Source organism: Accipiter gentilis, chromosome W (genome assembly GCF_929443795.1).
Source record: "Accipiter gentilis chromosome W, bAccGen1.1, whole genome shotgun sequence".
Lineage (NCBI taxonomy): Eukaryota > Metazoa > Chordata > Aves > Accipitriformes > Accipitridae > Astur > Astur gentilis.
The window spans coordinates 9,386,732-9,399,118 of NC_064918.1; the positions used below are offsets into that span (position 1 = coordinate 9,386,732).

Sequence of the window (12,387 nt, forward strand, 5' to 3'; positions counted from 1 at the left end):
GATGCCTAGTTCTGCATGCTGCATGCATTTATTGGGAATGTTTATGTGGTATTTGCTATTTATTTATATATGATTATTGAGATACTGAAGTCATGTTTAGTATGTATTGGCTTTGGAGAGCAAATTTTGCTAGTAAAGGATGACAAATACAGATTGTTCACTATTGTATTTGACATTTGACAGGTGTTGAATTCAGTGACGTTGTTAAATAGTTGTGGAAACAAAATGGTGGTACAACATTAAAATAAAATCTAAAGAAAGGAAAGTCCAGTTAAAAAAAAACATGTACTTGACATATCGGAGAACAGCTTCTTGGGTTTTTTATATGATTGTCAGTGCAAATGGAATTATTGTTAAACATAGTTGAATAAAAGTCATCAGAAATCAGAGCCTTAGGATAAAAAGAGACAGCAAGGAGCTATAAAAAACCCTATAAATTCTACTTTTTCAAGGTTGGTGAGATGGTCAAAAAATGTCTATTTTTAAGCATATCTCATCCAAAATTATAATCACAAGCATCTGGATTTTTTCAAGATGTGAAAATGCAGTCTGGCAGATGAGGTTTGATTCCCACTTGCAGTTTCTGTATGTTTTCTTTTCTTTCTTCTACTTACACCATTCCCAGTATACTCAAATATTATTCTTATTAAAGATTGAAGTAAAACACTATTCTATTGTGGGTTCTTCTTCTTAAGTGTCTTTTCTTTTCCCAACATTAGGCTAGTATGGTTGGTCCTTGTACAAATGTGGTTTAGAGTGGCTGAATTAATTGCTTGGTTTATCTTTTAGCTATCTGATTTCCTACTACATGAAACAAACATAGTTTCTTTGCACACAACAGCTTTATGGAACAATCTGTTACAGAGCTACCATCTCTGAACTGTCCAGCAACAGAAAGAGTGATCAAGTGTATATCTTTTGATCATGATAAAAACAAGTTAAAGGAGAGTGTAAGCATTATTTTTTTTCCATTCCCATCAAGCAATAATTAAAAAGAAAAACAAGAAGTTAAAATATTTTACCAGGATGAGAAAAAGGGCCTGTGCAGTGGCACTGTGTCCTGGTTTCAGCTGGGATAGAGTTAACTGTCTTCCTAGTAGCTGGTACAGTGCTATGTTTTGAGTTCAGTATACGAAGAATGTTGATAACACTGATGTTTTCAGTTGTTGCTAAGTAATGTTTAGACTATAGTCAAGGATTTTTCAGCTTCTCATGCCCAGCCAGTGAGAAAGCTGGAGGGGCACAAGAAGTTGGCACAGGACACAGCCAGGGCAGCTGACCCAAACTGGCCAACAGGGTATTCCATACCATGTGATGTCCCATCTAGTATAGGAACTGGGAAGTGGGGGGCGGGGAATCACCGAACTGGGACTAGCTGGGTGTCGGTCGGCGGGTGGTGGGCAATTGCCCTGCGCATCATTTGTACATTCCAATCCTTTTATTACTACTGCTGTCATTTTATTAGTGTTATCATTATCATTATTAGTTTCTTCTTTTCTGTTCTATTAAACCGTTCTTATCTCAACCCAGGAGTTTTACTTTTTTTTTTTCCCCCGATTCTCTCCCCGATCCCACTGGATGGGGGGGAGTGAGTGAGCGGCTGCGTGGTGCTTAGTTGCTGGCTGGGACTAGCCATAGACTTCATGGACTAGATACAATGATCACTGTCGTGGTTTAACCCCAGCCAGCAACTAAGCACCACGCAGCCGCTCACTCACTCCCCCCCATCCAGTGAGATGGGGGAGAAAATTGGGAAAAAAGAATTAACACTCCTGGGTTGAGATAAGAATGGTTTAATAGAACAGAAAAGAAGAAACTAATAGTGATAATGATAACACTAATAAAATGACAACAGTAGTAATAAAAGAACTGGAATGTACAAATGATGCGCAGGGCAATTGCTCACCACCCGCTGACCGACACCCAGCTAGTCTCCGAATGGCGATTCCCCGCCTCCCCCACTTCCTAGTTCCTAAACTAGATGGGACGTCACATGGTAGGGAATACAGTTGGTCAGTTTGGGTCAGGTGCCCTGGCTGTGTCCTGTGCCAACTTCTTGTGCCCTGGCTGGGCATGAGAAGCTGAAAAATTCTTGACTATAGTCTAAAAACTACTGAGCAACAACTGAAAATATCAGTGTTATCAACATTCTTTGCATACTGAACTCAAAACATAGCACTGTACCAGCTACTAGGAAGACAGTTAACTCTATCCCAGCTGAAACCAGGACAGTGTCCACCCCTTATTCTATACCATTGATGTCATGCTAAGTTCCCATACCTTTAGTTACATCCTGATCAATCATCACCACCTTTCCATCCCTCTGAGACATATGAACAATGATATATATATAAATATGTATACACACACAGAGATATCATTCCTTTAGTTCATGAGTTATTTTCATAAAACGTTTGTTGAGTTCATTTAGTTTCTGACTCTGGGCTCCATCTGTCATACCAGTCTGTCTGGGCAGAAGGGATGGTGCAAAGTCCTCTCAGTCGGTAGAGCAGAATTGGGCTTCAGTGCGGTGTGACGAGCAGCTGACATTTGACGCAGCAGGAGGATGGTGTGCATCGTTGGATTGTTGCATGCTGGAGTCAGTCCTGGTTCCATCACTACTGCGCTTTGCTCAGTTTTATCACAGTTCTTGCTTGCTTGATCCAAGTGATTCTTACTATAGTACTATGGATATAGCATATAACAATTATAGTAATGATAACATACAGTAGCAGGGTTATATAGCAACTAATATCATACAGTTTAATTCTGGCTATTTTCACCTAAAATCAAATCCCCTTGAGGCACACATCGGACTTCTCCATCTTTTCGCATGACCCACCAAGTGCACTGAGGCCCTTGAGCAAAAGCAATCCCACGAATGGGTTTACCTTTGCCTGAGGCAGGAGTAACCCAGACTGTCTTCCCTAACATATTTTTCATGTGCACTACAGGGACATTATCCCCTTCTACAGTATGTAAAAATTCTGACTGGGCAGGGCCACTCCGACTGGCAGATCCTCTGGTGTTGACTAACCAGGTGGCTTTTGCTAAATGTGTATCCCAATGTTTGAAGGTTCCACCCCCCATTGCTCTCAATGTAGTCTTTAACAGTCCATTGTATCGCTCAATTTTCCCAGAGGCTGGTGCATGATAGGGGATATGATACACCCACTTAATGCACAGTACTTGGGAAGACAAATGCCATAACTCCAAACATCCCCCCCCTTCCTTCTTCTTCCCCCAGCTTTATATACTGAGCATGACATCATATGGTCTGGAATATCCCTTTGGTCATTTCGGGTCAGCTGTCCCGGCTGTGTCCCGTCCCAACTTCTTGTGCACCGCCAGCCTACTCACTGGTGGGGCGGTGTGAGAAGCAGAAAAGGCCTTGACTCTGTGTAAGCAATGATCAGCAGTAACGAAAACATCGCTGTATTATCAACACTGTTTTCAGCACAAATCCAAAACATAGCCCCATAGTAGCTACTATGAAGAAAATTAACTCTACCCCAGCCAAAACCAGCACACTAGGCAACTGCTTTTGGCCACTGTCAGGATACTGGGCTAGAGAACCCTGTGGCCTGATTCCATGTGCTTGCTCTTATGCTCATATGCACCAAAGTGGTTGCAAACTCCTGGCCTCAGATATTTTGGAGAGGAAACTGGAGGTAAATGTCAGTCCTGCAACTGCAACTAGCATTAAATTCCACTATTTTTCCCAATATTCCAATGGTTTTGGGAAAGCCTTCTGTAATATTAGGTCAAAGTCTTTACTCTTTTACAAAGTTCTGTGCTTTACAAAACCCTCCATTGACTACTTTAACAAATTTGCTGTATAGCTTTGCTTGCAGCATAGAAATCAGGTCCTTGTGACCAGCTTAGTGCTATATATATATCATAGCTGGACTTTAAATATTCTCAGACAAAGACTCCTGTTGTCAGTAAAATGATACATCTGTATTCAAAGGCAAAGATTAATTGGAAAGAGAAGGTGGCATTTAACATAATAAAAATTCTAGGTAAGGCTCATTTCACTGTTTAAGTGGAAATTTCCATGGGGATTCTTTAAGAGAAACTGAGCTAGTTTAAGACACTTTCTAGAACACTTTACTATAGTGTGTCTTAGACAGATTTCTTCATAGGACTCCCGGGAAATGCATCCTGCCATTGTTTAGGCCAACAAATCATTATCCTGCCAGACCTAAAGTAATTGCAGCTTCCCCTAACCTGTGACCAGGCAGTCTGATATAACATTTTTTCAGCTGCCTTTGCCTTCCACATGATGATCTGCAAGTTGCCAGCTTTTCCCAGGTAGGGAATCATATACCAGTGTAAGAACTGTCATGAACCAGCACTTACATATATGCAAGCATCATATAGATATTACATAGGCTCCTTAAAAACTGGTGATGAGAAAAGGAAAGGGAAGATAGAAAAGTATTTCATGAATACATGTATACCTGAATAGCAAGATCTTTGATTTTGCTTAAAGTGAGGATTCAGGATGGGAAGGAAAAAGGGGAGGGAACAATTTTGCTGTGATAGGGGATTGAAGCAAGAACTAATGTTGAAAAACAAATAAGCTATTTTAATTGTTCAGGCTCAATAAAATCCAGAGAAATCTGTTAGTATACTTTAAACTGTGAGATGTAAGTTATACTTACTAAGCTATCATTTTAAGAAGCAAGAATAAGTCTATTTCTAAAATGAAATTAATGTTGACGGCATTCCTTAAAGTGAAATCAACTGTGCTGCCAGGTCCTGTGAACCATTTTAATGGCACATTTAAGACATCTGTACAGCTGCAGTGAATCTACAAAGAAAAAGCAAGCCAATACAGGCTCTTCACTGCATTTTAATAAGATTTGTGTTGTAGATTACAGCAGCGTTGCACTCCTGCTGTGCAATTGTTGCTTTCAAATCGGAGGACCAGAGCCTTGGATGGGAGCCATAATGAAAATACCATGAAAAGGGGAGTGTAGAAACAGTATTTAAAGCTTGCTTTTGCCTTCTGCTGCGAAGTGCAAGCTGTTTCCCTGTGCTGTGTTAGAACAGCTTGAAGTCATTCTGAAATTATGCTGGTTTGAGAGGGGCACAAAGTGACTGAGGTAGAATGGGGGTCACACAAAACCAACTAATTTTTATTTAACGCTACCCAGTTTGCATTATATTCTGGATGTAAGCTTAAGTGCATATCTCTAGAAGCCAGAGCCATATGGGGCTCTGTGTCATGTCAGGATAATGTTTGTAGTAGCTAACACATCATGGACAATGCACACAGCTTTTACACGTGAAAAGATAACATCAAGCAAAACAGCATCCCTGGAGGATTTAGCTCTATATTTACATTGTTATTTCTTGCACTGATCAGCTAGGAAAAATCAGTTAGGATATTGGCTGCATTTTTTTCTAGTAGAGAAGCTGCTTTTTCTAATTTTATTTCTTTTCAGTGTAGTTGAAGGCTAATCTCCTCCAGTATTTTCTGAATAAATATATTGTTGTTCTGTAATCATCTAGGTATTTTCTGGTTTAACCCAGATTGTTTTATTATTCACTGCCCATAAACAAATTCTTTCCACAGTTTTTAACTGTTATTACTTTATTTATTCATTAATTGCAGTTTGAGAAATACAGAGAATTCTGCCTCAATGAATTCAGTCAGCAACTCAGATGGAAGTTATCGATGGTGTAATTTAGCCAACTTGTTTACTCTAAAATTAGGATAGTACTGTTTTCGGGTTTGTGTGACAGGGTTTTTGGTAGCAGGGGAGGGGCTGCAGGGGTGGCTCCTGTGAAAAGCTGCTAGAAGCTTCCCCAGCTCTAAGTCAGACCCACCTCTGGCCAAGGCTGACCCAATCAGTGACGGTGGTAGCACCTCTGGGATAATATATTTAAGAAGGGGAACGTGCAGTGAGTGAGGGGATTGGAACATGAGAGGAACACCTATATAGATACCTAGGTCAGTGACGAGGGTGGAGGAGGTGGTGGTGGTGGCGGCGTGCCGTGCCGGATGAGGTGATGCCCCTGCAGCCCGTGGTGAGAGGGCAGGCTGTCCCCCTGCAGCCCATGGAGGACCCCACGCTGGAGCAGGTGGATGCCCCCAAAGATGGCTGTGACTCCATGGGAAAGACTGTGCTGGAGCAGTCTGTGACCGAAGATCGGTCCGTGGAAAGGACCCACGCTGGAGCAGCTCATGAAGGACTGCAGCCTGTGGGAAGGACTCACATTGGAGAAGTTCGTGGAGGACTGTCTCCTGTGGGAGGGACCCCACGGTGGAGCAGGGGAAGAGTGAGGAGTCCTCCCCTTGAGGAGGAAGGAGCAGCAGAGACAAGGTGTGATGAACTGACCGAACTGACTGCAACCCCCATTCCTGGTCCCCCTGCACCACCGGGGGGAGGAGGTAGAGAAAACCAGGAGTGGAGTTGAGCCAGGAAGGAGGGAGTGGTGGGGGAAGGTCTTCTAAGGTTTGGTTTTACTTCTCGGTATCCTTGTTTTGATTTGATTTGTAGTAAATTAAATTGATTTTGTTTCTTCTCCAAGTTGAGCCTGTCTTTTGCCTGTGACCATAAGTGATGAGCGATCCCCTCCCTGTCCTTGTCTTGACCCATGAGCTTTTCTTTGTATTTTCTCCTCATCCCACCAGGGCTGGGAGGGAGGAGTGAACAAGCGGCTTTGTGGTGCTTTGTTACCAGTTGGGCTTAAACCATGACAGGTACCTAGGTATAAAGAGTTCTTACTTTCCTGCCCATCAGGTTATTATTTAGGTGTATTTATAAAAGAAAAAGGAATTTAGGTCTGTCGCAGGAAATCAGTTGTTCTGTTCTGACAGCAAGAATGATATTTGGTAGATATTTTTGCCCCATATAGATTGGATACTGTAGACTTTGGTTTATTTTATTTGGAAATAAAGCCATCTCTGCAGAAAGGAATACAAAGTAACCTCTTATAGGGGTTTCTGGTTTTCCTTTCAGGATGGTTTGGTCTGTCATGCTGGCTAGCAAGCTGCCAGCAATGCTAGCTGCTGGCTAGCAATGCTAGCTGTTCAGCTTAATGAATCGTTCTAGGATAAGCTGAGCTAAAATAGCCTGGAAATGTAATATTTTATAATTCTATATTCACCTATAATTAGGACTCATATTTTCTGCAGACTCCTGAAATCTTCTGGGACTGCTTATTTCTGACCTCTTCTCCAAAAGATATTCAAATTCTAGTCATCATAGGAGACTTTTTAACAGCAATAAGTGCAATTTACCTACTGTAATTTCTTTAGAGAAATCTGTTTGTGTCTTCCCTGTACAATGACTAGTGCCACAGAGTTCTGATATAAGATCAGGGTTCCTAGATTTTAGTGGGTATGATCACACATGAGATGGCTTCACCTGCACTGTGAACTAGAAGTGCCAGAGAGAGAAGTGTGGAAGCATCCCAGTTGGCGGGATGTAAATGTAAGATTCTTTGTGTGAACAAAAGGAATCAAGGAAAGTTCCTGGAGAAGGTGGAGTTTAGTAATGAGAAGAAGAGAGAGTAAGGAACTGATGACAAGCTGTCTTGAAAGGAGAGGACATAAGACTTAGAATGCATTGTGGAAAGGCTTTAGGACTCAAATAGTAATCTTAATACACAGTAGGTATATGCTAATAAAACTTATTAATGATGGGAAGTTGGGAAGTGTTACCAGTATGGAAGAAGATCAAATATATACAGAAAATAATAATGACTTTCAAGTGTAGTGTAATAGAAATGGAATTTAATTTAACAGTAATGAATTGTGCACTTTGGGAACAACAATAAGAAATTATTTTATAAACTAGAAGTTATTCAGTTAGCAACCACTGAAGAAAGCCACAATCTGGGTATACAAGGAAGAGAAAGGATTCCTACCAACCATCCAATGAAAAACAGTTAATATGGCTCTTGCATGTGCCTGGTGGTATTTCCAGAGGAAATAGGACAATACCATTATCTACTGCACTGGAGATACTTCATATGGAAAAAGGAACTCAAAATGAAAACAGGTGCAGTAAAACCCTATGGTAGTGAGTAGAGGAACTAAAAGAGATAGAAGGAAGCTAAAAGTGTGACTTTTTTTACTCTAGAAAACAAAGGCAAGAGTAGTGCTTTGTTTTTTGACAAAGTAATTTTTTTCAATATACTTGTCCAAACCCCACAATTCTCCACTGAGAAACAATTTGGATGGGAAAATGTGTAGGCAGGCCTGTTATTTACATGACATCAATGTGCTGTAAGAAGAAACCTCTAAGAAATGAACAGGATATGCACTGATGAGCTGTATAAAAGACAGAGGCATTCCTAAATTGCCTTAGAAAATGTGTGGAGTTGGGCTGACATATGGCACATGCACTGTTCTGAATGCTCCCAATTGCTTTCTCCCAATCACATAGTGGAAATTAATGCTTATATGATGATATTTTGAATATGGCAGTGGTCTAACTACCTTAAAGACTCAAGTATTTGTCTTATTTCATGTCTGTGAGCCACAATCCTTCTTCCTGTTCTTATTTAGGATAAATTTCTTTTGGAAAGTCCATCCATGCATGTGCTAAGAATGTTTTATTCACACCACTCTGCTTCAGGCAGTTTAACAAAATGAGGGGGACAGAATAGTGTCGTTAGCTGGCTGCATCCCATAAGATAGAGCTGGTGGCAGGTAGGAAGAGTCAGAACAGAAGTGTGACTCAAGGGCGATCAACAGGAAATCAATTTGGTCATTGGATATGATGAGTCTCGCAGACAAAGAAACTCACCAGACAGCAGCTGAATGTGGACATGTCTTTGCTATGTGTCATGGTTTAACCCCAGCCAGCAACTAAGCACCACGCAGCCACTCATTCACTTCCCCCCCAACCAGTGGGATGGGGGAGAGAATCAGAAGGAAAAAAGTAAAACTTGTGGGTTGAGATAAAAACAGTTTAATAGGACAGAAAGGAAGAAACTAATAATGATAATAATAACAATAGTAAAATGACAGTAATAATAAAAGGATTGGAATATACAAAACAAATTATGCACAATGCAATTGCTCACCACTTGCTGACTGATGCCCAGTTAGTTCCCGAGCAGCGATCTGCCCCCCCCCCTTGCCAACTCCCCCCAGTTTATATACTAGGCATGAGGTCACATGGTATGGAATATCCCTTTGGCCAGTTTGGGTCAGGTGCCCTGGCTCTGTCCCCTCCCAACTTCTTGTGCCACTCCAGCCTTCTTGCTGGCTGGGCATCAGAAGCTGAAAAATCCTTGACTTTAGACTAAATGTTACTTAGCAACAACTGAAAAGAGTGTGTTATCAACATTCTTCTCATACTGAATCCAAAACATAGCACTGTACTAGCTACTAGGAAGACAATTAACTCTATCCCAGCCAAAACCAGGACACCATGTTGCAGGGAGTATAGAGTCTATCAAGGCAGAAAGGCATTAAAAGGATCATATAATGGCAAGGGGGGTTATAGTTGCTTTGGCTGGGAAATGGAAAGGCTGGGAAAAACCAGTATTGTGTTTTTTCCAGCACACAGTGTGCTACCACACAAAGGGTCTCAAACACAAAGCAATGACACAGGACCACAGCATGGCAGCCCTTGCATAGTAGAAACAGGCAATGTCTTTCTAAACCTTTTTAAGTTTGGGGGCTTTTTTCTTTTCCCTTTTGTTTTTTTTACTTGATTTACTTCTGTATAGTACAGTGAGAACATAAAGAGTACCCAGTGAGTTTGTCTGTGTGGGAAAATAACAGAAGATTGGCGAGGAGGACTGTAAACACGCTCAAGTGACTTGCAGCTGGGGTGTTGAAAAGCACATGTATCATACTAATCATTGTATAGCCTTGTGTGCTTGACAAGTAGAACATCTGTGTTTAGATAACATAGGCCTGTGATAGACTCAGAGGCACCCTATTGAATATGCTTGAGAATCCTGCCCTGCTGTGGGAAACATCAAAGCACAGTGGTAAACTACGGCTGCACAAATCCCTGATATACAGACGAAAACAGCAGGTTCAGAGATCCTCTAGCAAGGACCAAGCTCTGCGGTGCCTGTGTCACTGCTTGTGCGCCTCTGCCCGGGTGCTGCTTCGGGGATCCCCTGGTTGGTGAGGTATCCTGGTTTTGGCTGGGATAGAGTTAATTGTCTTCCTAGTAGCTGGTACAGTGCTATGTTTTTGAGTCAGGTATGAGAAGAATGTTAATAACACACTGATGTTTTCAGTTGTTGCTAAGTAATGTTTAGACTAAGACAAGGATTTTTCAGCTTCTGATGCCCAGCCAGCAAGAAGGCTGGAGGGGCACAAGAAGTTGGGAGGGGACAGAACCAGGGCAGCTGACCCCAACTGGCCAGCAGGGTATTCCATACCATGTGACCTCATGCCTAGTATATAAACGGGGGGGTGGGGGGGTGGGGGGTGTTTATCTTGGAGGGATCACTGCTTGGGAACTAACTGGGCATCAGTTGGCGAGTGGTGAGCAATTGCATTGTGCATCATTTGTTTTGTATATTCCAATTATTTTATTATTATTATTGTCATTTTACTATTGTTGTTGTTATCATTATTAGTTTCTTCCTTTCTGTCCTATTAAACTGCTCTTATCTCAACCCATGAGTTTTACTTTTTATTTTTCTGATTCTCTCCCCTATCCCACTGGTTTGGGGGGAATTGCGTGAGTGGCTGCGTGGTGCTTAGTTGCTGGCTGGGGTTAAACCATAACATGAGGTAATGAAAATGAATTTACTCTTTGCATTTCATCCATGGTTTTGTGGTTGTTCCTGTGTTGGCTCACATGGCCTAATTTACAGCCCAACTCCAGATAAACTCTGCTGGGTGCAAAGGTAAATTTGTTTTTTCCCTTAGGTACAGAAGTTCTTAGGAAATAGGAACATTCTGCAGAGCAGGAGAATTCACTTCCTACAGTGGTTTCTTTCTGATTATGCAGAAGGGAGCCTGTGTTAATGATTTGCCCAAATATAACTTTCAACAGACCAAAATGAGTGTCTGTCTGTTGTGAGAACTTGAGTTTTCAAGAGTAGCACTCATCTCTTACTATGGCTGTTTCTTTTGGAAGCATATAGTTAAATCCACAGGTACAGTCCAGTGACACAAGGATATCTTGTTTAGTGTGTTTATAAACATGTCCTATGTAAAATAAATTTTAGATGCTGAAAGTTTCTTTTATCTTAGCAATTTAAAACAGTGGGTAGGGCCACCCACATAAAATGTCCATTAGTATATCTTCCATTGATTTGTCTCATTAAATATAACTCCAAAACTAAGTAATATAGGGTTTTTTTTTTCTGACTGCCTTGTGGATTTTGTTAGTGGTTTATGAACAAGGGTTTTCAATGTGGTTGACTGTTTCATAGTTTTTTATCACATATAATTTTTAATAATAGAACAAATCCTCCTCTATGGCAAACCACTTCAAAATCTGAAAGAATTGATGCTGAATTACTGTGATCTATCTTCTGGGTAACCCAAATTATATCTCCAGGATTTCCAGAGTTTTAGCATTTTGTAGATTAATAGGCTCTGTTTTCTGTTTCTGGAAAGGATTTTGGAGTCTGGCTTTGAATAAGCTAGGGAGGAAAGAAATAAGTTTAACATCTGTTCATGTCCTTGAAGGTCTTAAATTAACTGATTGACAGTCCTTCATTCAGAACTGAATCACCTGTGAATCTAACTTAGCAATTACCCTATCATTTGCATCTCTTGTACACAAATATAGCCAGACTCCCTAAAATGAAGTAAGGATTTAGGAAAGATTTTAGATTCATTGCAGAAAGGAAACAGGTGAGTTTGACTATTATATTAAGTTCAAGCTCTAACAGTTTTATGAGGTGCTGTGACTGAGTCAGCATCTACATTGTAGGAAAGTTGAGCTCTGACTATTATACCAGACAATATTTTCTTCTCTCCTACTTAATGAAATTGAATGATGTTTTCTGAACCTATCCTGATGAGATTTTCAGTCTGATTTCTAAATCTGATAAACACCAGGTGCCCACCAAAGCCGTTCTATCACTCCCCCATCCTCAGCTGGATAGGGGAGAGAAAATATAACAAAAGGCTCGCGGGTCGAGATAAGGACAGGAGAGATCATTCACTATTACCATCACGGGCAAAACAGACTCAATTTGCAAAATTAACTCAATTTATTACAAATCAACCAGAGCAAGGTAATGAGAAGTAAAATGAAATCTCAGAACACCTTCCCACCACCCCTCCCTTCTTCCCGGGCACAACTACCCTCCCAGATTTCACCACCAAGCCCCCCCAGCGGCACAGGGGGACAGGGATGGGGTTTATGGTCATCACACGTTATTTTCTGCCGCTTCACCTCCTCAGGACGAGGGCTGATCACACTCTTCCCCTGCTCC

The 12,387-nt window shown here is 41.2% G+C and overlaps 1 protein-coding gene across 1 annotated transcript in view; it reads left to right on the plus strand.

Annotated features, from left to right (window-relative positions):
- The first annotated feature begins 3,614 nt into the window (after positions 1–3,614).
- LOC126035561 (ras-related protein Rab-3C-like) overlaps positions 3,615–12,387 on the plus strand; it is a 184,628-nt gene continuing 175,855 nt past the window's right edge. The window contains exon 1 of the mRNA XM_049794204.1: positions 3,615–3,671. Within this exon, the coding sequence (XP_049650161.1) occupies positions 3,615–3,671 (57 nt within the window). The remainder of the gene's footprint in view (positions 3,672–12,387) is intronic.